At 45.7% G+C, this 27124-nt stretch overlaps 1 protein-coding gene across 2 annotated transcripts in view; it reads right to left on the reverse strand.

Moving 5' to 3' along the window:
• The window catches only part of DISP2 (dispatched RND transporter family member 2), a 105220-nt gene that overhangs the window by 12063 nt on the left and 66033 nt on the right, over positions 1 to 27124 (reverse strand). For both annotated transcript variants that reach the window (XM_082275406.1, XM_082275405.1), the window contains 2 exons: positions 18775 to 18899; positions 10064 to 10161 (listed from right to left, as the gene is read on the reverse strand). In XM_082275406.1, coding sequence (XP_082131532.1) covers positions 10064 to 10161; positions 18775 to 18899 — 223 coding nt within the window. The remainder of the gene's footprint in view (positions 1 to 10063; positions 10162 to 18774; positions 18900 to 27124) is intronic.

Genomic DNA, 27124 nt, shown 5'->3' on the forward strand with positions numbered 1-27124 from the left:
GAGGTTGCAGACATGGTACAGGAGATGTCATGGGCTGCGGACATGTAACAGGAGATGTCATGGGCTGCGGACACAGTACAGGAGATGTAAGAGACCACGGACAGGATACAAGAGATGGTCAGAGGTTGCAGACATGATACAGGAGATGTCATGGGCTGCGGACATGGTACAGGAGAGGTCATGGGCTGCTGACATGTAACAGGAGATGTTATGGACTGCAGACATGGTACAGGAGATGTCATGGGCTGCTTACATGTAACAGGATATGATCAGAGGTTGCAGACATGGTACAGGAGATGTCATGGGCTGCGGACATGTAACAGGAGATGTCATGGGCTGCGGACATGTAACAGGAGATGTCATGGGCTGCGGACATGTAACAGGAGATGCAGGGGCTGCGGACATGTAAAAGGAGATGCAGGGGCTGTGGACATGTAACAGGAGATGCAGTGGCTGTGGACATGTAACAGGAGATGCAGGGGCTGCGGACATGGTACAGGAGATGCAGGGGCTGCGGACATGGTACAGGAGATGCAGGGGCTGCAGACATGGTACAGGAGATGCAGGGGCTGCGGACAGGGTACAGGAGATGCAGGGGCTGTGGACATGTAACAGGAGATGCAGGGGCTTTGGACATGTAACAGGAGATGCAGGGGCTGCGGGCATGTAACAGGAGATGCAGGGGCTGCGGACATGGTACAGGAGATGCAGGGGCTGCAGACATGGTACAGAAGATGCAGGGGCTGCGGATATGGTACAGGAGATGCAGGGGCTGCGGACATGTTACAGGAGATGCAGGGGCTGCGGACATGGTACAGGAGATGCAGGGGCTGCGGACATGTTACAGGAGATGCAGGGGCTGCGGACATGGTACAGGAGATGCAGGGGCTGCGGACATGGTACAGAAGATGCAGGGGCTGTGGACATGTAACAGGAGATGCAGGGGCTTTGGACATGTAACAGGAGATGCAGGGGCTGCGGACATGGTACAGGAGATGCAGGGGCTGCGGACATGTTACAGGAGATGCAGGGGCTGCGGGCATGATACAGGAGGTGATCAGAGGTTGCGGACATGGTACAGGTGCCTGAGGAGGAGAGGGGGGCAACTAGAAGATGTTACACCCTGAATATTGGGGGAGCTACACTCAGATTGAAATTCAGCTGTTCCCTGCTGAACTAGAGAAATCTCAATGTATGAGTAGCCAGCTTTACCTTATTCCTTGCTCTTGTAGGCTTCCTCCAGTGCTGTAACTTGTCCCCTTCAGCTTCTATGTAGAGTACTGGCTGTGGTTACACTCCAGCCTCCCAATCATCCTATACAGCAGGGGTCTTCAAACGATGGCCCTCCAGTTGTGTAGGAACTACAATTTCCATCATGCCTTGTCATGTCTGTGAATGTCAGAGTTTTGCAATGCCTCATGGGATGTGCAGTTCCGCAACAGCTGGAGGGCCGTAGTTTGAGGATCCCTGCTATACAGGGTTAATGTCCCTGTATTATATGTGATGATGTCAGGACTCTGTGTGGAGGAAGAGAGCACTGGAGCTGGCAGCAACATGGAATGAGGTAAAAGAGGCTTTTCTCCCCCTCCCCCTCCCCACACCTACACTGCAAGGGTGCACTTTTTTTTATACTTTCCTATAGTTGGCTCTGTTATGCAATTACATTCAGTGCTGTTTATACTTCGATTTTTCTAATAGGTTAGGAATATGCTTATACTTCTGAGGTGATACATAGATGTATTCCATATACATACTATAACTTATTATATAAGATGTGTGTGGAATACACCTCAGATGTCCCAGTATATGCCTAATCTGTTCAAGAAAGTCTCTCTCTCTCTCTCTGTCTGTCTCAGTAAACCTGCAATGTAAGGTGCAGGGCAGGTTTACATACAGCATAGTAGAGGGTGGAAGGCAGAGAAGGTCAGGACTCACAGGGAGAAGATGAAGGCTGCCATCCATCTGTCTTCTCAGATCTTCACTCAGGGAGAGAGAGATATGTGCTGGGCAGGAAGCAATGATCGCGACTGCTGTCTGTGTAACTTCTTCTAGCTCCGCCCACCTGTACTGGAGCTCCGTGAAAGCCCCGACTCAGCCAGCTGACAAAAAGAGGCGTGGCTGCACTGCAAAAGCATATCATTACACCAGACAGCAGTTCTAATGAAGTGGGCGGCACCCGGCCGGCGGCCGCTGCTCTTGTGAGAAGAAAAAAAAAACATCCCACAGCAGCTCCGGCCCTGCTGTACAGAGACTGCAAGAGGCTGATACCAGGTTCAATTTTAGGCACTTTCACTGCTTTCCTTTTAAAAATACATTTAACGATGTCCAGTATTTATTATTACAGGGCTGCATTCATTTGTATCTTTCATATCTGCATAGAGTTCAGTTTTAAAATACTCTGTACACTTATTGGAAAGGCAATTCCTGCTCTCACACTCCAGTGCTCTGTGCTGGTTTAGGTGAGTACCAGCCACACCCTTATTACAAGCATTATCATATAGAATGCATGCGGAAAGTATTCACAGCGCTTCACTTTTTCCACATTTTGTTATGTTACAGACTTTTTCCAAAATGGATTAAATTCATTACTTTACTTTCCTCAAAATTCTATAAACAATTCCCTATATTAACAACGTGAAAGAAGTTTGCTAAAATCTTTGCAAATTTATTAAAAATAAAAAATGAAAGAAATCCCATGTACATAAGTATTTACAGCTTTCGCCATGATACTCAAAATTGAGCTCAGGTGCATCCTGTTTCCACTGATCATCCTTGAGATGTTTATACAACTTGACTGAAGTCCACCTGTGGTAAATTTAGTTGATTGGACATGGTTTGGAAAGGCACACACCTGTCCATATAAGGTGCCACAGTTAACAGTGCATGTCAGAGCACAAACCAAGCAATGAAGTCCAAGGAACTGTCTGTAGACCTCTGAGACAGGATTATATTGAGGCACAGATCTGGGGAAGGGTACAGAGAAATGCCTACAGCATTGAAGGTCCCAATGAGCAAAGTGGCCTCCATCACCCATAAATGGAGGAAGTTTGGAACCACCGGGACTCTTCCTAGAGCAGCCGCCCTGCCAAACTGAGCGATCTGGGGAGAAGGACCTTAGTTAGGGAGGTGACCAAAAACCTGATGGTCACTCTGACTGAGCTCCAGTGTTTCTCTGTAGAGAGAGGAAAACCTTTCAGAAGGACAACTATCTCTGCAGCACTCCACTAATCAGGCCTGTATAGTAGAGTGACCAGACGGAAGCCACTTAGTAAAAGGTACATGACAGCCGTCTGAAGTTTGCCAAAAGGCATCTGAAGGCAAAAGGCACACCATTCTCTGGTCTGATGAAACAAAGATTGAACTCTTTGGCCAGAATGGCAAGCATCATGTCTGGAGTAAACCAGGCACGCTAATCACCTGGTCAATACCATCCCTACAGTGAAGCATGATGGTGGCAGCATCATGGTGTGGTGATTTTTTTCAGCGGCAGGAACTGGGAGACTAGTCAGGACTGAGGAAAAAGTGAATGCAACACTGTACAGGGACATCCTTGATGAAAACCTGCTCCAGAGCGCTCTGGACCTCAGACTGGGGTGAAGGTTTGTCTTCCAACAGGACAACAACCCTAAGCACACAGCCAAGGTAACAAAGGAGGAAAAAGGAAAAAGCCACGTGGAGTATCTAGAGAGCTGCCAACATCCCAATAGCAACCAGATACATGCAACCGAAACCCCCCTGGGACCTTACAGACAGTGTAATAAAGTTTAAAAAGCTAACGCCAAATTGTATTTGTATACAATAATAAAAATAGACAACAGTCCATAAAACAAATACATACATAAATATGAATGCCAATATTTCATGTGAGGAGTACCCTAGACTGGAAAATACGACCTACAATAGCTGCCCATATTTAGTAGACTAACTAAGGGGATCTAACAGTCCAACCCGACATGTTTCAGAGTGATTCCTTCTTCTGGGGATTTTGGAGTACAGAGAAATCTATGCGGTAATACATGACAATTAGCATAAGTCATCTGTAATGTACAGTGTGATATATTTGGTGTGTAAAGCATCATAATACATACTGCTTGCATTTGCATATAATCAAAAAGACATGCCTTCAAATTGAGCTGGAGTGACACATATTCCAGTTTGCCGGAAGGATTACAGGTGCCCATGTCAAAAATATGCTACCGCACGGATCAACCCAAGGAGTCAAAGCCAAGTTGCCAGAGGCAACCACAAAATCAGGAGGGAGAGGTGAAGGGCTTGAAAATAGTGGAGTCTTCAGATAAAAATGTCAAAAACAGATGTAAAAAAATAACGAAGTTATGAGTTTATAATGTGCTATAGAAGAGGTAAGCAGTGTAGTTCTAGTGGTCACATAAAAATAGAGTACAAAAAGAGTACAAAGCGGTAAAAAAATAATAAATAATAAAGTATGTAGAACTAACTACTGAAGTAATGAAAAACGTCCTCACTGAATCCATGTCCACTCCAGTCCCAAATGGAAGAGATCACCAAATGGGGCTGGGTTGTATATATTGGTAAAAAAGGGATCAAATCATTATCACCTCTGATGTGGTGCAGGTGAAAATGAAAGCACCCGCCTCCCGATAATGTGGGCTTAGGACCCATGTAGAAGCCCCGGCTCAATTAGCCCACAGATGCGGGCGAGCATGGGCTTGGGTGGGTCCCCCCGACCCATTGACACGTGGCGACACCCCACCCAACTGCGGAATGACGTCACACTGCGCTGCGCCGCCAACATGTTGCCAGGCAACGCTCTCGGCTGGGAAGCTGTGGGTGTGTGCGGGGAGTGACAACGCATGCGCAACAACCCTGCTGCCTGGAATAAGGCACCGTCCAGAACAGGACAGCCCTTACATGTCGGGCGGAGCACATACTGGGCGGGCACCAGGCAAAACCCCCAGCGGTCAGGAAAGTGCACTGCAGCTCCAGCTGTTACAAAGGATAGGCATGTAAACAACAATATACGGTAGATTACATTGATGATAGATATACATAGTATAATGCAAATGGATGGACATTTCCAAATTAAATACGCAGACTAGGCCACATAATAATCTGTCTCCCAATGAAGTGAAGGCTTTGCAGTCTCTGTCAAACAACCAGACCATCACTATCAAGTCCTCTGACAAAAGGAGGCAGTGTGGTGGTTATGGACAACAAATTCTACATCAATATGTGCTAAAAAATTTTATCAAACACCGAATGGTATCGAGTGATACCCAAGTTTTTTGCAGACTCCTTCATCCAGAATCTGTACCTACTATCAGATCAAGCGTACTACAATAACATCATACCCAAAGATAAATGGGAAAATAGTCGAACACCCTTTCCCCGCATTGCCACCTTCTATGCAATTCCAAAAATTCACAAAGACTCCACACACCCCCCGAGTAGACCTACTGTTTCTGGTAGGGGCAGCCTGACTGAAAATCTCAGTCAAATGGTCGATAACCATCTTAGACCATTTGTAGCTGGTCTACCCTCCTATGTGAGGGATACTATAAAGCTATTGCAGATTCTGGAGGGAACCCATGTTGATGGCAACACCTTTTTGGTCACCATCGATGTGGAGGCCCTCTATAGCTCTATACCCAGTGACCAAGGCCTGGCAGCTGTCCGTCACATTCTGTCACAAAGGGGCCTACACGAACAACCTCTTAATGAATTCATAGTGACATCCCTGGATTTTATTCTTAAACATAACGCATTTTCTTTCCAAGGCTCCCATTACAAGGGGTGGCTATGGGGACCCGTTGTACCCCCTCCTATGCCAACCTGTACCTGGGGGAATGGAAGCGCACTTTACTTATGGATGAAAACTTGGCCCATTTCACCGATTGCATCCTAGGATGGCATAATTACATTGATGACATCTTCGTTTTGTGGCAGGGCCCCTTTTAGACCCTGTCAGAATTTATTACCAGCATCAATGCCAAGTAAGGGCTGTCCCAATCTGGATGGCTCCTTATTCCAGGCAGCAGGGGTTGTTGCGCGTGCGCTTGTCACTCCCCACACACACCAATGGTTTCCCAGCCGAGGGCGTTGTCTGGCAACATGTCGGCAGCGCTGCGTGACGCCATTCTGCCATTGGGCGGGGTGCCGTCATGCGTCATCGAGTAGGAGGGCCCACCCAAGTCCGTGCTCGCCCGCATCTGTGGGCTAATTGAGCCGCGTGTTTACATGAGTCCTAAGCCCACATTATCAGGAGCCGGGTGCTTTTATTTTCACCTGTACCACATCAGAGGTGATAATGATTTGATCCCCTTTTTACCAATATATACAACCCAGCCCTATTTGGTGATCTCTTCCATTTGGGACTGGACATGGATTCAGTGAGGACGTTTTTCATGACTTCAGTAGTGCACAGGTCAGTTCTACAAACTTTAACCTCCCTGGCGGTAATCTCGAGTGTGGCTCAGGGTTAATTTTCAGTACCAAAAGCGGTAACCCCAAGCCACACTCGGGATTACCCTGTAGTGAAACTTACCTTGTCCCTATGATCCCCCGATGTCCTCCGGCAGATGCCGGTGTTCTATCATTCCAACATGGGCACTATGCGCTCCAATAGTTTTCATAATGTAACAGAACACAAAGCAGCAGCAAATATGTTCTTACAACCAAGCAACTCTTAAATTTCAGTCTTATTTATGCAGTAAACTCACCTTTTATACTGAAATAGACTATTTTACTACGACCAAGTGAAATAGTCTATTTCACTATAAAATCAGTTTTTCGCTGAGCAGTGTGGGCTGTACCAAGATGGATGTCGCCACCTTCTACCCGCAGGTTACTTGCTATATTTACTATATCACAATAATAATAGAAATGTAATACTGTTATTCAGTCTATAAGGTCAGTTTACTGGTAAAATAAATCTAAAATTCAAGACTTGCTGGGTGTAAGAAGATGTCCGCAGCTGCTTCGTGTTCTGTCACATTAGGAAAGCTATTGGAACGCATAGCGGCCATGTTGGAACGCATGGCGCATGCGCAGTAAGTTTTTCTTTCCGAACGCCACTTCCGGTTTCAGAATCTGATAGGTACCGGTATTTTGATAGAACGCTGGCATCTGTCTTCCGGGTTCCCTTCCCTGCGAGCGCCGTGACGAAGGGGGGCAGAACTGGGCGGAAAATTTAAAAAAAGTACACAAAACATGAGATGATACATTGTATCAAACCATTTCACCTCAGTTTTGTCCCTAGTGCTTTGTCCAGTGCCCTGTCTGCACTTTTCCTGTTTTATTCCTTTTATTTGTATTAATAATTTTTTATTAATACTGTAATTTATTAATTTCATTTATTAATCATGTTTATTCACTTTCACTGTTTTGTTCCTAAGAATTACAGAAGAACAGATTTCCATGCAAAACAATGTACCACTTTGACATTCAAAAATACTGACATAATCAGACCGCCAGGGAGGTTAAATGACTTTATTTATTGATGGGTTTACCTTTTTGCAAAATCCCCCAGTATTTTAAACCGCTTTGTACTCTTTTTTTTTTTTTACTCTATTTTATCTGACCACTAGATCTACACTCCTCACCTCTTCTATAGCACATTATAACCTCATAAGTTTTTGATTTTTTTAACATCTGTTTTTGACATTTTTATCTGAAGAATCTCCTATTTTGAAGCCCTTCACCTCTCCCTCCTGATTTTGTGGTTGCCTCTGGCAACTTGGCCTTGACCCCTTGACAGATGACTTAAGGCCCGTACACACGTACCGATCGTCGGCATACAAACGTCGGTGGACGAAGGATCTGCCGATTGTACGCGTGTTAGTATGGTGCCTCCGACAGATGTCTGCGCACAATCCGCGGACAAAAGTCTTTCGTGCAAACATGAAAATATTTGTATGCCGACACCAGAACGGACGATTGTTCGCCTGTCAGTACACAATTCGGCCGACAGACCGCAGATTTGCAAGACTGGGCATGCTCAGAAAATAGAAAACACAGGGAAAGTTAACCATTACATGACATCACTTCTGCAGTCGGCGGACAAAATTCTTGTGCTGTCCTTGTGCTGTCTTTGCACTTTTCAGCAGACACCGACATACCGGGGAGAAAAGAGGAACATTTGTATGCCGACCATCGGTACGTGTGTACGGGGCTTTATGCTAATTGTCATGTATTACCTCATAGATTTCTCTGTACCCCAAAATCCTCAGAAGAAGGAATCACTCCGAAATATGTCGGGTAGGACTGCAAGATCCCCTTAGATAGTTTACTAAATATGGGCAGCTATGCTTCAACAAAGTATTGAGCAAAGGCTGTGAATACTTATGTACATGGGATTTTTTCCCTTTTTATTTTGAATAAATTTGCAAATATTTCATGTTGTCATTATAGGGTATTGTTTGTAGAATTTTGAGGAAAATAATGAATTTAATCCATTTTGGAATAAAGCTATAGCATAACAAAATGTGGAAAAAGTGAAGCGCTGTGAATACTTTCCATATGCACTGTAGATCTGTAACGTCAATGTGAGGATGCAGTACAGAGGAGGTGCATCTAACCAGCAGTGGTGGTGAGGGGGGTGGGATCAGTGGCAGCGGTGGGGAATGGTGGGATCAGTGGCAGTGGTGGTGAGGGGGTGGGATTAATGGCAGCAGTGATGGTGGTGAGGAGGGTGGGGTCAGTGGCAGCAGTGGTGTTGGTGTGGAGGATGGGATCAGTGGCAGCAGTGGTGGTGAAGGGGGTGGGATCAGTGGCAGCAGTTGTGATGAAGGGGGTGGGATCAGTGGCAGCCATGGTGGTGATGAAGGGGGGTGAGATCAGTGGCAGCGGTGGTGGTGAAGAGGGTGCGATCAGTGGCAGCGGTGGTGAGGGGGGTGGGATAAGGGGCAGCAGTGATGAGGGAAGGGAGGTGGGATTAGTGGCAGTGGTGGTGGTGAAGGGGGGGCTGGGATTAGTGACAGCAGTGGTTGAGAGGGGGGTGGGATTAGTGACAGCGGAGGTGGTGAGGGGCAACGGTGGTGGTGAGGGGGGTGGGATAAGTGGCAGCGGTGGTGGTAAGGGGGGTGGGATTAGTGGCAGTAATGATGGTGAGGGGGTGGTGATCAGTAGCAGTAATGGTGGTGAGGGGGGTGGGGATCAGTGGTAGTGGGGGGTGGGATTAGTGGCAGCAGTGGTGGTGAGGGGGTGGGATTAGTGGCAGTGGTGATGGTGGGGGGGTGGGATTAGTGGCAGCGGTGGTGGTGGGAGGGTAGGATTAGTGGAAGCGGTGGTGGTTAAGGGGGGTGGGATCAGTGGCAGTGGTGGTGGTGAGAGGGGGTGGGATCAGTGTCAGCCGTGATGGTGAGGGGGGTGGGGATCAATGGTGGTGGTGAGGGGGGTTGGAATTAGTGACATCGGTGGTGGTGAGGGGGGTGGGATCAATGGCAGTGGTGGTGTCATCCTCCCACCCACCCTCACTACCACAGATGTCATTCCTATCTGTTGTAGATGTGATAGGGGGAATAGGGATGAGATATGTGGTGGTGGGTGGGATCCGTTGGAGGCAGAGGTGGTGGAGGTTGGGATCAGTTGCACTAGCAATTTGTCACTTACTTTGTCAGTCAGTCGATTCCCCCTCAGCATTCACGACACGTGTCTCCAGGGATGCCTCTGTATCATGGGGTCTCCTTGCAGAGGGAAGAGCTCCTCCCCCTTAACACTATTGGTGTCAACTGGTCAGCTGACATTTTTTTTTCTGTGTCCACCTCCCTACACGGCTTCTCTCTCTCTGTGCAGAGGAAAGGCAGGGCTCCAGATCCTGGAGGCTCCAGTGCTCAACTCAGCCTCCCCTCAATGGCCAACCGCACCCCCACGCAGCCCCTCACAGTAGCACAGCCAGAAAGGACGGGCCCCCTCACAGTGGAAGAACTCCAGGGCCCAGTTGCAATGGCGACTACTGCGACCCTGGTAGTTCCGCCACTGGGAAAGACTATGAAAAAGGGGGCTATTAGTACAATGTCTTTCTATCCGAATATCTGCTTCTGTGACTACATTTGGGCTTTGAATGTCAAGATTATGTTGTACTGACCTTTTCTTTCTCTATGCGGCACATAGATTGAATTGCTTGCAGGTTCCACAAGCTGCCTGCTGTTTTTGACATGAATACAAGTTGTGAGTAGGACTTTGCTAGAAAATAGATAATAAGTTTGTGAGTAAGGCAGAAGTAGAGTACACATTTACCATCAGGGAAAAACATATGGAGAAATATAGCATATAGGAAATGGTAAGACGGTAGCTTCATAAAAAACATTTACTTCTAGATGACAGTAGAATTCCACATAATGTTTTATCAGCTGATTGCTGCTGTAGCATAGACTGAGCATCTGTGCACTTTGTATATTTGTATGACAGGATGCTGTCAAGTTTAGAAAACCTATGATCAAAGATGCAGCTGCCTAGCAACATAAAATAGGCATGTATTATTTGACCTGTACAAATAATTATTTCTAGCTTTGAGAAGTAGCAGCTAGGTGCAAAATGTGGGCAATGGAGGTTATTAGGACAGTTAGTGAGGAAAAATGTGCCTGATGAGGACACAGACAGCAATAAAAACACATACAAACAAACAAAGACATAGATTCACACCTTTTTAGGCTTTTGGCAGGATTTAAGATTTAATGCAATGTTTTCTGGCATGCATGTACTGTAAAGTATACTCAATATGTATACAGAGTATGCTTAGATCAGCTGGTGACCAAAGGAAAATTCAAAACGACAGATTGCAAAAAGATAGTAGGACAAACCCCAACAAATTCTTCAAATATATTAATAGTAAAAAGGTCTGAGCATGTAGGCCCTTTACAAAATAATCAGGAGTGGGTGACTGGGGACAAAGAGAAGGCAAATTTATGAAATACTTTCTTCAGCTCTGTGTATACAAAGGAGCATGGGGGAGCTCATGACCATGAGGACGGTATTGACACAGCCCCAAATGATCCACAATGGCTCAAAAGTGATATGGTCCAGAAATATTTAGACAGAATAAGGGTGGATAAAGCGCCTGGACCAGATGGCATCCACCCACGCATCCTAAAAGTATTGAGCGCTGTAATTTCAAAGCATTTGTTTCTAATTTTTAGGGACTCGTTAACCACTTAAGCCCCGGAAGATTTTACCCCCTTCCTGACCAGGGCCTATTTTGCGATTCGGCACTGCGTGACTTTAACGGACAATTGCGCGGTCGTGCGACGCTCTACCTAAACAAATTTGGCGTCCTTTTTTCCCACAAACAGAGCTTTCTTTTGGTGGTATTTGATCACCTGTGCGATTTTTTTGATCATGCGCTATAAACAAAAAAAGAGCGTCAATTTTGCAAAAATAACAATATTTTTCAAATTTTTTTATATGAAATTCCCCCCAAAAAAAAGTAAAAATCAAAATTTTTTAACATTTTCAGCCAATTTGTTTTATGCTACAAATGTTTGGTAAAAAAAAAAAAATCGCAAAAAGCGTATTTTGATTGGTTTGCGCAAAAGTTATCGCATTTACTAACAAAGGGAAAGATTTTTGTCATTTTTGTTGTTTTTTTTTTATAACGCGTAATGGCGGCGATCTGCGATTTTTTTTGCGGTACTGCGACATTGCGGCGGACAGATCGGACCCTTGACTGACATTTTTGACACTTTTGGGGTTACCAGTGACATTTCTACAGTAATCAGTGCTATACATATGCACTGTTACTGTAAAATTACACTGGCAGTGAAGGGGTTAACTTTTTTTTAGAGGGAGGGCTTATGTGTGTCCCTAGGGGCGTGATTCTAACTGTGATTGGCTGTGGCTTGAGGTGTAGGAACAGTGATCAACGGTCCTACATAGTAGAACCGTATGATCACTATTCCTACACAAGGGAGAATGACAGGCGGCTTGTTTACATCAGCCGCCTGCCTTTCTCCCTCTGCACCGACGATCGCCGAGTGACCAGGTCCGCCGGTCACACGCGCAGGGGGGTCCGTGACCGTGCGGGAGCGCGCCTCCGGGGGCGCGCGCTCGCTCCCTAGACTCTCACAGGCTAGCGACGTAGTACTACGTCGCTCTGCCTGTGAGGGGCTGACTGCCGACGTAAATAGTCGTGTGGCAGTCGGCAAGTGGTTAAGGACTGGAATAGTACCACTGGATTGGTGTAGGGCCAATGTGGTGCCTATATTTAAAAAGGGATCAAAGTCTTTGCCAAGTAACTATAGACCTGTTAGTTTAATCGGGAAGATACTGGAGAGTTTAATAAAAGACCACATAGATGATTTCTTGCTGGAAAAAAAAAACATTTTAAGCAACAGACAGCATGGATTAATGAAAGACAGAAGTTGTCAAACAAACCTGATTTCTTTTTATGAGGAGATAAGTAAAACCTTGGACAGAGGGGTGGCTGTGGACGTGGTATACTTGGATTTTGCAAAAGCATTTGACACAGTTCACCACACATGGCTAATGTGTAAGGTAAAGTCTAGAGACTTGGAAAGATCCATTTGTAAATGGATAGAAAACTGGTTAAAATATAACATTCAGAGAGTAGTGGTTAATGATTCTTACTCTGAATGGTCTAAGGTTATTAGAGGTGTACCCCAAGGTTCAGTGTTGGGACCCTTACTTTTTAATATCTTTATAAATTATATAGGGTCTGGGATTAAAAGTAACATTTCAGTCTTTGCAGATGACACCAAGCTTTAGAGTGGAATAACTTCTTTACACAATGTCTCCAATTTACAAGCCAACCTCAATGCACTGTTTAATTGGGAAACTATGTGGCAAATGAGGTTTAATGTTGATAAATGTAAAGTTATGCACTTGGGAGCTAAGAATATGCATGCATCATACATGCTGGGGGGTAGAACTGGGGGAAACCATAGTGGAGAAGGATTTGGTGGTTTTGGTAGATCATACAGGGAGTGCAGAATTATTAGGCAAATGAGTATTTTGACCACATCATCCTCTTTATGCATGTTGTCTTACTCCAAGCTGTATAGGCTCGAAAGCCTACTACCAATTAAGCATATTAGGTGATGTGCATCTCTGTAATGAGAAGGGGTGTGGTCTAATGACATCAACACCCTATATCAGGTGTGCATAATTATTAGGCAACTTCCTTTCCTTGGGCAAAATGGGTCAAAAGAAGGACTTTACAGGCTCAGAAAAGTCAAAAATAGTGAGATATCTTGCAGAGGGATGCAGCACTCTTAAAATTGCAAAGCTTCTGAAGCGTGATCATCGAACAATCAAGCATTTCATTCAAAATAGTCAACAGGGTTGCAAGAAGCGTGTGGAAAAACCAAGGCGCAAAATAACAGCCCATGAACTGAGAAAAGTCAAGCGTGCAGCTGCCAAGATGCCACTTGCCACCAGTTTGGCCATATTTCAGAGCTGCAACATCACTGGAATGCCCAAAAGCACAAGGTGTGCAATACTCAGAGACATGGCCAAGGTAAGAAAGGCTGAAAGACGACCACCACTGAACAAGACACACAAGCTGAAACGTCAAGACTGGGCCAAGAAATATCTCAAGACTGATTTTTCAAAGGTTTTATGGACTGATGAAATGAGAGTGAGTCTTGATGGGCCAGATGGATGGGCCCGTGGCTGGATTGGTAAGGGGCAGAGAGCTCCAGTCCGACTCAGACGCCAGCAAGGTGGAGGTGGAGTACTGGTTTGGGCTGGTATCATCAAAGATGAGCTTGTGGGGCCTTTTCGGGTTGAGGATGGAGTCAAGCTCAACTCCCAGTCCTACTGCCAGTTTCTGGAAGACACCTTCTTCAAGCAATGGTACAGGAAGAAGTCTGCATCCTTCAAGAAAAACATGATTTTCATGCAGGACAATGCTCCATCACACGCGTCCAAATACTCCACAGCGTGGCTGGCAAGAAAGGGTATAAAAGAAGAAAAGCTAATGACATGGCCTCCTTGTTCACCTGATCTGAACCCCATTGAGAACCTGTGGTCCATCATCAAATGTGAGATTTACAAGAAGGGAAAACAGTACACCTCTCTGAACAGTGTCTGGGAGGCTGTGGTTGCTGCTGCACGCAATGTTGATGGTGAACAGATCAAAACACTGACAGAATCCATGGATGGCAGGCTTTTGAGTGTCCTTGCAAAGAAAGGTGGCTATATTGGTCACTGATTTGTTTTTGTTTTGTTTTTGAATGTCAGAAATGTATATTTGTGAATGTTGAGATGTTACATAGTTACATAGTAGGTGAGGTTGAATAAAGACAATAGTCCATCCAGTTCAACCTGTGTAGGTGTGTGTGGCTGTACTCATCTCACATACCCCTAAATGTTCTGATCCTTGAGATGTAAGTCTAAGAGTCTTTTGAAAGCCACCATACTACCCGCAGAAACCACCTCTTGTGGTAGAGAATTCCACAATCTTGTAGCCCTAACAGTAAAGAACCCCCCACGTTGCCTGTGGTTAAAACGCTTCTCCTCTAATCGCATTGTATGCCCTCGAGTCCTCATGCAATCCCTTCGAATGAACAGCTTTTTTTCTAAGCTGGGATCCCCATTAAGATATTTATAAATTGCTATCATGTCCCCCCTCAGACGTCTCTTCTCCAGGGAGAATAAATCGAGCGATTGTAGACGCTCTTCATAGTCAAGGTCCTCCAATCCCCCAATTAGTTTAGTTGCCCTTCTCTGGACTCTCTCCAGCTCCAACACATCCCTCCTGAGGACTGGCGACCAGAACTGGACAGAATACTCCAGATGCGGTCGGACCAGAGTTTTATAAAGTGGAAGGATTATAGTCTTATCTCTGGAATACATCCCTTTCTTTATGCATGCTAATATTCTGCTGGCTTTGGCAGCTGCCGCTTGACATTGCATGCTGTTGCCTAATCTATCATGTTATATATATGTTATATATGTTATATTGGTTTCACTGGTAAAAAAAATAATTGAAATGGGTATACTGTATCTTTGATTTTTGTTAAGTTGCCTAATAATTATGCACAGTAATAGTCACCTGCACACACAGATATCCCCCTAAAATAGCTAAAACTAAAAACAAACTAAAAACTACTTCCAAAAATAGTCAGCTTTGATATTAATGAGTTTTTTGGGTTCATTGAGAACATGGTTGTTGTTCAATAATAAAATTAATCCTCAAAAATACTCATTTGCCTAATAATTCTGCACTCCCTGTAAGCTTAACCACTTCTGAACTGGAAGATTTTCCCCCTTAAAGACCAGCCTGGAACACTGGGCTAGTTTGCATGGCTAAAATCCACATTTACCTTGCTAAGAATTTTCAAACTTTTGTTTACACTTGTCAGTATTGAGTTACACTCACTTTTCATGGTGCCTTGACCAAGATCAAATACCCAGCCCTTTCTTGCTATCGCCATACTTCTTTGCAATCTGTTTAGGGCAGAAAACCTCCACTTTCACTATGTGTCTGTTTTATTAGGGCTTAATGGAATAATTGTTTACCCCCTCCTACCCCCATCCCAGTATAAATTCAGTTAAACTCTTAGGCCTCAATGCCACTGGACGTTATATAAAAAGCCAGTAGCATTGGCTGTAGAAAGCTGTAGGTGTAGAGTGAGTTTTTCGGAGTTTTTGCAGTAGCGTTTATTAGCTTTAGCATTTTTAAGCTTTTTTTTTAGCAAAACTCCCATAAAAGCTTATGGCGTTTATAAGCTTTTATCAGAGTTAGAGCATTTTTACAGCTGAAAAACTCCTCTCAAAACCCACTAGTTCTATTTTTTTTTCTAGCCAGAAAACTCCCTTGCCAGAAACTGCTGATAACAGCCTATGTGTGCACACATAAGATAACATGCTGGGGAGTTTACTGGCTGTAGAAACGCCTGACGCCAAAAACAGCCGCTGTAAAAACCTCCCGTGTGCATGAGGCCTTAGGATGGCTTTTAAAGATTAGGCTTGCCACTGCTTGGGCAAAGTGCCAAAGTGCCATTTGCTGTGTCTGGCACTTTCAACACAGCAGTTTAACTAAGGCACTTCTACAAAAGCAAGTACAAGCATCAGGGGAGTACCTAGAGCATTTGGCACCCGGGGCGGATCCTATATCTGGCACCCCCCCAACTTTAAAATGTAAAAACACCCACAAATATTGCCCTCTGCCCAAATAATGAGCGACTGCGTGGTCTCTGTAATTTAATTTACTTTAACCAGTTTACGACCGCCCGCCGTAGAGGTACTGCAGATGTACTACGGCAGGCAGCCGCTCCCGGGCAAATCACCGTAACTGTACGGCGCTAGCTCTCGGGAGTCTAGGGGGCGAGCGTGCGCCGCCAGCAGCGCCCTACTGCCCCCGCTTATCAGCGGGGAAGCCGATGCGTGTGTCAGGCGGCTCTGATTGCAGCTTGACTGCTATTGTAGGTATACGTCGGTCACGCGCCTGCAGCTAGGGGGTGAGCGCGCGGCAGTGGCGGCGCACTCCCGCCCCCACTCGGCACCCTGCCACCCACAATCGTTCCCCTCTAAGAGAGAAGGACGGTCAGCTGTTGTAGGTATACGTCGGTCACGCGCCTGCAGCTAGGGGGCGAGCGTGCGGCGGTTGCGGCGCACTCCCGCCCCCACTCGGCAGCTCCAATTGCGGCCTGACCTGTTGTAAACACAGCTGACCGTCCTTCTCCCTGGGATGATCATTGAGCACCTGTGATCCTTCTATATAGGATCACATATCTCTATGGTCATTTCAGAAGCCACACCCCCCCCCCACAGTTAGAAACACGCCCCTAGGCTCACATTTAACCCCTTGATCACCCACAGGGTTAACCCCTTCCCTGTCGATGGCATTATTACAGTAACAGTGCATATTTTTAGCACTGATTACTGTAGTAATGTCAGTGGTACCCCCAAAAGTGTCAAAAATGTCAGTTAGGGGTCCGATCTGTCCGCCGCAATGTCGCAGTCCCGCAAAAAATCGCAGATCGCTGCCATTACTAGTAAAAAACAAAAAAAAAACAATAAAAATGACATAAATTGTAGTTAGTAGACGCAATAACTTTTGCGCAAACCAAAATACGCTTATTGCGATTTTTTTTACCAAAAATATGTAGCAGAAAACAAATTGACCTAAAATGTTAAAAAAATTTGATTTTTAATTTTTTTTTTTGGGAATGTCATATAGCAGAATGTGAAAAATATTGTTTTCAAAATTGTCGCTCTTTTTTTGTTTATAGCGCAAAAAAAATAAAAAATTGCACAGGTGATCAAATACCACCAGAAGAAAGCCCTATTTGTGGGAAAAAAGGACATAAATTTAGTTTGGGTACAGCATCGCACGACCGCGCAATTGTCCGTTAAAGTAACGCAGTGTCGAATCGCAAAATATGGCCTGGTCAGGAAGGGGGAAAAATCTTCGGGGGCTGAAGTGGTTAAGGCAAACAGAGAGGATCCTTCTGTGCACTGTTTGCCCTTAAGTAAATCCAGGCCCATGCAGGCGGGGCACCGCACATCGATATGCTGACGTTGACGTCAAGTAACATCATGTGTAGTGCATTCGCGCACTGAATCATCCTCCTTCTACTCCCCCGGGTGGCCAGGCCCCTCCTCCTCCTCTGCATAAACGGCACCTCCTGACCTTTGGATTTTCATCGGGCAGCAGGCACCAGACCTAAATACATGTAACTGTCAGCGGCACACATACTATTTGCCACTGCCAGATGCCAGCCCAGACATCACCAGTGAATAAGGGGCGCTGGCTTGACACTCCACTGTGACCCCTGCATTCCTCTGCATCCCCAATATCTCTTTGTCACTACTGTGTACCCCCTCTCCACAGTTGCACTCCTGATGTACCCCTCTGCTATCAATCCCAGCACCTCAGTAACATGATACTGCCGCAATTACTGTTGTGTCCACAGTGCTGAGTTCTTCCTGCAGCCACAACGCCGTCCTGTGAAGCAAATTGCAGCAGACAATATAAACCAGGCAAAGCACGCTGTACCGCTGATGGAAGGGCGGGGTCGGGGCGGGCTCTGGGCATGGTTTTGTGCCCCCTCCCTGCAAGGATTGGAGTCTGGCTGCAGGCCCACCCACCATCTCCTCAACAAATGAAGGCAATGCCGTGGCTTCATTTGGCACTATGGTGACAAAAATATCTTACACTGTATTCTGACAGCGGGGACTCAGGGTGCTGTCAGAATACACTGATCAGTGCTAAAACTCATTTATGCAGGGAAGCCTACCCCACCTTCACCTAAGAACTGTACTTAAGTCACAGCCATCAGATCATTCCTGCAGCTATTATCTTTTGCACCACCTCCCCCTCCCTTTAGATTGTAGGCTCCATGAGCAGGGTCCTCCTATTCCTTCTGTATTGAACTATATTGTAATTTTTCTGTCCCCCTTTTTGTTGTAAAACACTGCATAAACTGTTGGTGCTATATAAATCCTGTATAATAATAATAATTCTGTTTAGTGTGAAAATCCGGCTGTGAATTCTTGCAGCGTCACACCTGACTTCCCACTGCACATGTGCAAGCCGCACTGTGCTTTGTGAGTGGTCCCGCGGCCTCCTGGGACCTGTGACGTGCCCAAGAAGACTGCAGGCAAAGAAGGGAGGCTAAACGTCCGCTCTGATCGCTTAGGCAATCTGAGCAGAGGTAGGAGCAGATACCTATAAAAACTAGGTAACTGCCCCCCCCCCCTAAAAAATAAAATAAAAAATAATGTACCAAATGTGCTGGTGGGGGGGGGGGGGACATAAAGCAGAACTTCCCCTTTTAGGTGAAGTTCTGTTTTATTCGATTTTCCATTTATTTTCACACAAATCATACTAACCTGGTGGTCCACAGAAAAAGCCATCTACCCCGTCTTTTTGTTCCACCATCCTGCGATATCTTGTTTCTTTTCTGGATATTTGAAAAAGCTTTTCCTTTCTTCTGCTGAAATCCAGGTCATTAAAACTGGCAAATAGAAATTACACTTGTAATTTTTTTGTAATGACTATATGATTTCATTTTCAATGTAAAAAAATATCTCCAATATAGAGAATTTCTGGCATGCTTGAACACCATACACAATGTATTTTTATCATTTTAGAATCCTTTTTCACATTTCTAAGTTTAGTTTAAAAATAATATAGAAGAAGCACAAGGTATATTACATTCCTTCAGTGAGATGTGTCCCTTGTGCTACTGTGTTCTCGTTAGGAAAGAAAACTTCCTCCTCCAATACTGATCCTATCTCCTTCACTGTAATATTCCGGTGTGGTGCTCAACCGCAGCAGCAATGCAGGTGGAGGACGAAGTCGAGAGGAACCTTGTTCCTCTATGGTTTCCTTGGTCAGAGAGATGCAGCATCCAACTGCATGCTGGCATTCCATGTGACTTTGGTGGCCATCGTGAGTCAGGCAGAATCTATATAAGACTCTGGCTCCCGGGCTTAGCGCGTGTGGCTAGAGCAGGAACAGGTCACCCATCTGACAGGGTCAGTGCTTAGCGTCAAAGAGAGGTTCCAGACAAGTAGGGAAAATTCAGGGATATGCCATCCTTCTGGAAGCCTCCCCATTTGGGTTCAGACTGGCCATGCTGCAGTTCTACCCTTGAGACAGATACTGCTATCGGCACACCTGAAACCTTCCTCTCCTACTTATCGCTGTTATCCTGTGAGTGTTCCTGGTCGGATGCCTTCCCGCCGGGCTTGTTGTCATTGGTCGACCATCAGTTATAATACAGTTCCATTTCTGCAACTGGGCTCCGAATGTTTTCTTCAGAAACACTGTTACACTGTACTACAACTTCTATTAATGAAATGTCACCTATGAATAGAAAATGGGTGGATGATGTTTCATTCGTAGAAGTTGTAGTACAGATTCTTTGAAAGGGTAGACTTAAAGCGGAGTTCCGGGCACAAAATCAATATTTTTTTTTTGTGCCCGTCCGCTAGTTCCCCTTCACCTGAAAAGGAATTGGATAGTTAGGTTTTTTTTTTTATTTACTCACCTTGTAATTGAAGATCGAATAAACTCACCTAGTCTTCACTTCCTCCCTCTGTGCGGCGGCTCCGCCGTCACTTCCAGGCTTGCACTGATTCCTGGGAGCTGAACGTCGTCGCTCCCAGGAATCAATGCGACGGCACCAGCCCCGCTCGTCACTTCCGGGCGACGCCGCATTCCCCTGCTAAACAGCTTCTGGGCATGCCCAGAAGCTGTGGAGGAATGCGGCGCAGCACCGGAAGTGACGAGAGGGGGCGGTGCATTCTGGGAGAAGAAGACGCGGAAGAAGACGCCGAAGAGGACCGCGCCGGCTTCAGCTGCCCACAAGAGAGATGGAAACGCTGTGGAAGAAATTTTGTAAGTGAGTATTTCTTCTAAAAGGTAAGTGCAAACCGGGACAGATCAGAGGCTAGCCATTGTGGAATGTACTAGCCCTTACTGTCCCGGGGGTATGTTTGTTGATAAATGATTTCTGTGCCCGGAACTCCGCTTTAAGCCTCGTACACACGCATCGATAGTTGGCCGTGAATTTTCGGCCAACGTCCGATCGGCCGATTTTCGGCTTGTTAGTATGATGCTTTCGACAACCGACTCCGACTTTTCGGCCGAACAAAATCTGGTGTGCAGGCTATAAAATTTTTGTTGGTCGTCAACAGAACGGCCGATTTTCCGTCAGTCAGTACAGATTTCGGCAGACAAAAATCTGATGAGCAAGACTGGGCATGCTCAGAGAAGAAAAAACACACGGAAAGTAAACCAGCACATGACATCACTTCTGAAGTTGTTTTTGTTGGCCGAGAAAATTCGTGGGCAGTCTAGAGCACATTTCAACCAACACAACAACACTGGACAAAAGACGGCCGATCGGTCGGCCAATAATCGTTGCGTGTGTACGAGGCATAAGTCAACCACTCTTGATAAGTGCCTGTCACAGCTTCCTTAGTTCTATTAACCCCTCTGCTGCACCAGAGAATTATGGCGGTGGGGAGGCATTGGAGGAGGAAGATTTCTGCTACAAAAGGACATAGCAGCACAGTGGATATGCCCAAATGCTGATGGCTTCTCTATTCCTTGAAATCTTCATTCATCTTCCTCCCAGATATCCCTGCAGCTGTGATCTTCTGGTGTTGCAAGGGTTATTACAAGCAGCTCCATCTGTCATAGACACTAGCCAATTGAAAAGACAAGAACTCACTGCTCAAGGTGGTGTGATTGCCTGATGACTCACACCAGTGCATGTCCCGGCTCGCCTCCGTGAAAACTTGATAAAGAGAAAGAAATTGGCAGCACTCCAGGTTGAGTCAAAATCCAGATTTATTGACTGGACATCCAAAATCCAAAAAAAACAAAAGAAAAGACTGGGATGTCCAGTCAATAAATCTGGATTTTGACTCAACCTGGAGTGCTGCCAATTTCTTTCTCTTTATCATAGACACTAGTCAACTAGTGCAGACTATACCCCCCCCCTTTCCATTTACAGAATCTGTACTATCACTTCTAACTATAGGTGTGCACAGCTTATAGCAGTGATGGCAAACCTTGGCACCCCAGAACTACATTTGCCATGATGCTCATGCACTTTGCACTGTGTGGTTGAGCATCATGGGAAATGTAGTTCCATAACATCTGAGGTGCCAAGGTTCGCTATCACTAGCCTATATCATTAGGGTGTGCAACCCAAAGCTCAATCACACATGAGTGTATATACAGTAAATGTATTAAAACATAGACTGTGTCAGTAGAGCAGTGGACAGTGTCAGTAGAACAGTGGATGGTGTCAGTCAGTAGAGTAGTGAATGGTGTCAGTAGGGCAGTGGATGGTGTCAGTAGTTTTTTACAATTTTGTAAAACTATTTTTTACTTTTTTTGTTGTTTACAATTTTTTATTTTTATTTTTTAGGAGCCCTATTGGGTGTTTTGGTGAAATATCAGGCGTCTAAACAGAGAAAGGGACTGAGAATAGGGATTCCCCATTCCTTTTTCTGCAGCCTTACCTGCAATGGTCAGTGAATGAATTGGAAGTGCTGTGTGCTAAGCAACTTCCTGTTTATTCACAAACTGAAGCATAGTAAACACAATTTAATCTGTGCTAATTTTTTATTGCGATCATTCAGAAAAGGAAGGGGGCTGGTAAATGACATATTTACTGGCTTCTTCCCCTGCTCTCCATCCTGAAACATCCCCCACAGCAGCCGACAAGAAGGTACTGAGGGACCTGGGCAACAGAGGGAATCTGTGCCGCATGGGGTTATTAGGGTGTGCCCAGGCACTCCCTGTGCGCATGCCTATGCTTTAAACAATAACAAGTGCTCTGTGAATGGAGGACGTGGACCTTTCATTCATCCGCCTATCCTCAATTCATAGATCGCTTTCCATTATGGGAAGTGATTGTACAACTTCTATAAATGGAGGCAGGGCAGAAAGTGCAGCATGGACAGTAATTTTGAGGAGTACTTGTGATGGGCGGAGCCACTCATATTAACCCCTGCAACACAAGAAGATCACAGCTGCGGGAATATTTCACAGAACAGAGCAACACCAGAAAACCCTTGTCGTTCATGTCAATATCGCCCCTGGTGCTGAATTAAATCACTAACCTTTAGCTTTGATTAAAGTGGTAGTAAACTCTGTTATACTTTTCCACATTTTGTTATGTTACAGCCTTATTCCAAAATGGATTAAATTCATTATTTTCCTTCTACAAACAATACCCCGTAATGACAATGTGAAAGAAGTTTGTTTGAAATCTTTGCAAATTTATTACAAATAAAAAACAAAAAAATCACATGTAAATAAGTATTCACATCCTTTGCGAAATACTTTGTTGAAGCACCTTTGGCACCAATTACAACCTTAAGTATTTTTGAGTATAATGCTACAAGCTTGGCACACCTATTTTTGGACAATTTCTCAAATTCTTCTATGCAGGACCTCTTTAGCTCCATCAGGTTGGATGGGGAGCTTTGGTGCACAGTCATTTTCAGATCTCTCCAGAGATGTTAAATTGGGTTCAAGTCCAGGCCACTCAAGGACATTCACAGACTTGTCCTGTAGCTACTCCTTTGTTATCTTGGCTGTGTGCTTAGGGTCATTGTTCTGCTAGAAGACGAACCTTTGCCCCAGTCTGAGGTCCAGAGCATTCTGGAGCAGGTTTTATTCAAGGATGTCTCTGTACATTGCTGCATTTATATTTCCTTCAACTCTGACAAGTCTCCCAGTTCCTGCTGTTGAAAAACATCTCCACAGTATAATGCTGCCACCACCATGCTTCACTGAAGGCATGGTATTAGCCAGATGATAGGTGGTGCCTGGTTTCTTCTAGACATGACGCTCAATATTCAGGCCAAAAGTTCATGCATACTAGCACATTATGACATTGCCTTGCAATAATTGCCGTTTACTATCGCTTTAACACAGGTTTTCCCTTCCCCAGCCTATGACTGGACAGTGCAAGGACACGATGAATTCATTTCTCTGTCACTCTGCTGTCTTCTCATATTGGTAAACTTCTTGCACTGCAGCACAACTGATTGGCTCTTTACCCCGTTCACATTGGAGCAACAGGTCAAATTGCATGACAAGTCGCATCCTATTGCCAACAATCGTACTGTTTAAATTGGTGCGACTCTGGCTTTGCGGTGCTGCATCAATTTAATAAAGTAGTACATGCACTTTATTTTGGCTATTTCAGGTGTGACTTTAATAGACGTCTGTGCATTATGCCACACAGATGTCTTCAAAGTCACACCCGAAAACACACTGACATGCTGCTTTGAAATCATGCAATTTCAGATAAAATTGCACAATTTCAAAGCAAGGTGGAGGAACTTGACTGCCCTGCACAGTAATGAGTCCTGACCTCATTACAATAGAACACCTTTGGGATGAATTAAAGCGGACACTGCGAGCCAGAACTTCTCGTCCAATATCATTGCCTGACCCCACAAATGCGTTTCTGACACACTCCTAAACCTTCCCAGAAGAGTTGAAGCTGTTATAGCTTCAAAGGGTGGGTCAACTCAATACTGAACCCTGCGGACTAAGATTGGGATGCCATTAACTACTTCTGGACCGGAAGGATTTGCCCCTTTAATGACCAGGCCAAATTTTGCGATTCGGTACTGCGTTACTTTAACGGACAATTGCGCGGTCGTGCGAGGCTGTACCCAAATAAAATGAATGTCCTTTTTTTCCCAGCTTTCTTTTGGTGGTGTTTGATCACCTCTGCGATTTTTATTTTTTTGCGCTATAAACAAAAAAAGAGCGACAATTCTGAAAAAAAAAAAAAAAAACAATATTTTTCACATTCTGCTATATAGCATTCCCAAAAAAAAAAAAATAAAAATAAAAATTTTTAACATTTTAGGCCAATTTGTTTTCTGCTCCATATTTTTGGTTACAAAAAGGGCAATAAGCATATTTTAAATGGTTTGTGCAAAAGTTATCGCGTCTACAAACTAAGGGAAAGATTTATGTCATTTTTATTGTTGTTTTTTTTTTTTTTTACTATTAATGGCGACTAGGGTTGAGCGAACACCTAGATGTCCGTGTTCGACGGGTTCGGCCGAACTTTAAAAAAAAGTCCGGGTCCGTGTCCCGGACTTTTACCGAACTTTTCCCGGACACCGAACCCCATTGAAGTCAATGGGGACCCGAACTTTAAGGCACTAAAATGGCTCTAAAACACCAAAGGAAAGGGCTAGAGTGCTGCAAATGGCAGCAAAACGTAATTAAGAGCATGGCAAGTGCTCTGCAAACAAATGTGGATAGGGAAATAACTTAAAACAACAAAAAAAAACAGAAAAATAAAACAATGTTCTTCTTCATCTCTGAAGGACGAGGCCCATATGGAGTAGGAGGGAGGTTAAGGTGGTGGTGGATGTGGCGGTGACATAGGCGTGCGCACAGGGTGTGCTGGGTGTGCCTGGGCACACCCTAATCACCTAGGGCACATAGCATTGCCAGTGAGGAGATGGGAAAGATCTCCCTGGGACCTGCTCTGCTCTATTTCTCCTTGCCTACAGGTACATGGCCCCGATACATTACTCTCCCTGCTGGCAAACACATGCATGTGTATTTCAACTTTGGGGTGCACACCTTAATGCAATAGGCTGCGCACACCTATGGGCGGTGTAGGTGGAAGCGGCGGTGGAGGAGGACCAGGGCCGGATTAACAGCATCATGGGCTTGGTGCTGAGGATTTTGAAGGGCCTTAGGGCCGTGCCTTGCCATGCACCCAGAGGAGGAAGGGTGCAGCCATGCATGCCTAATTCAACATGGGATGCTGTCTCTGAAGCCCATAAACACATCCATGCATCGCCAACTGTCCCTCCTTGTCCGGCCTTCACGCTGTGTGGGGAGGTTCTGAGGGTGCTGCCTGGGGAAGCGAGCATAGAAGCCAGACTTCTGTGTTTACAAGTGACAGAAGAGCGGTAACAGTGAATATGGCCAACCCGGGGCCTATATAAAAGGTAGGGGCCTGGAGCTGCAGCTCCAATAGCCCCTACATTAATCTGGCCCTGAGGAGGAGGACGAGGTAGCCAACACTGCTTCTTTTCACAAATTTTAAATGAGGGTACACCCCAAAAGAGTGAGAAAGAGCAAAAATGGAACAATGGGTGGGTAAGGTCGGTATCCATTGCTATTCTGCATAAGGTACGGAAAAGTCCCGTGGGATCCATGCCTGGTTCATTTTAATGAACGTGAGCTTGTCCACATTGTCTCTGGACAGGCGGCTGCGCTTGTCTGTTATAACGCCCCCAGCCGTGCTAAATACCCGTTCAGATAATACACTGGCTGCAGGGCACGCCAGCACCTCCAAGGCGTAAAGGGCAAGCTCAGGCCATGTGCCCAATTTGGAGACCCAGAAGTTGAAGGGGGCAGACCCGTCATTCACTACATGTAGGCGTGTGCACACATACTGCTCCACCATGTTGGTAAAATGCTGCCTCCTGCTAAGACGTTCCATCTGAGCTGCTGGTGCTGCTGTTTGTTGTGGCGTGCTGACAAAGCTTTTCCACATTTCGGCCATGCTAACCCTGCCTTCTGAGGTGCTGGCGGTGCCCTGGTTGCGTTGGCGACCTCCTCCTCCTCCTCCTCTGCCTTGTGCTTCCACTGTGGCCCCGCTGTCAGATGGGAATGCCAGCAGCATGGCGTCTACCAGCGTGCGCTTGTACTCGCGCATCTTGCGATCGCGCTCCAGTGAGTGAATTAAGGACGGTACGTTGTCCTTGTAACGGGGATCCAGCAGCGTGGCCACCCAGTAATCAGCACAAGTTAGAATGTGGGCAACTCGGCGGTCGTTGTGGAGACACTGCAGCATGTAATCGCTCATGTGTGCCAGGCTGCCCAGAGGCAACGAAAGGCTGTCCTCTGTGGGAGGTGTATGGTCCGTGTCCTCTGTATCCCCCCAGCCACGCACCAGTGATGGCCATGAGCTGGCCTGGGTGCCACCCTGCTGTGAACATGGTTCCATCTCCTCCTCCAGCTCCTCCTCCTCCTCATCCTCCTCATCCTCCAGAACTGTGCCCCTGCTGGACAATTGCGTCCCTGGCGTTTGCGTGTGCAGGAACCCACCCTCGGAGCCCCTTGCGAATGACTGCCCTGAAAGCCTTGGAAATGTTACCTCTTCATCCTCCTCCTCCTCCTCATCCTGTGCCACATCCTCTTCCATCATCGCCCGAATTGTTTTTTCAAGGAGGCATAGAAGTGGGATAGTTAAGCTGAGAACGGCGTCATTGCCACTGGCCATGTTGGTGGAGTACTCAAAACAGCGCAACAAGGCACACAGGTCTCGCATGGAGGCCCAGTTAAATTAAATAGCGGAATAGAAAATATGATCCAAAAAAAGTGTATGTATATCACACGTACACAACCACACTAGGCCCCAATTACTATTGTTTGTACCCCTAAAAGGCTAGATGAGGAGTAGGGGGAGTATGGAACAGGCAGCACCCTCAAACCTTCAGAAGTATGAGATGAACCCCAACAACTTGGAAAGGTGGATCTCTCTCACACGTACCGACACAGACTATCCCGCAATTCAATTGATCCTCAAAGGTTTTTATTGAATAGCGGAATAGGAAATATGATCAAAAAAAGTGTATGTATCTCGCACGTACACAACCACACTAGGCCCCAATTACTATTGTTTGTACCCCTAAAAGGCTAGATGAGGAGTAGGGGGGGTATGGA

The sequence above is a fragment of the Pelophylax lessonae genome (genome assembly GCF_965119305.1).
Source record: "Pelophylax lessonae genome assembly, chromosome: 13".
Taxonomy (NCBI): Eukaryota; Metazoa; Chordata; class Amphibia; order Anura; family Ranidae; genus Pelophylax; species Pelophylax lessonae.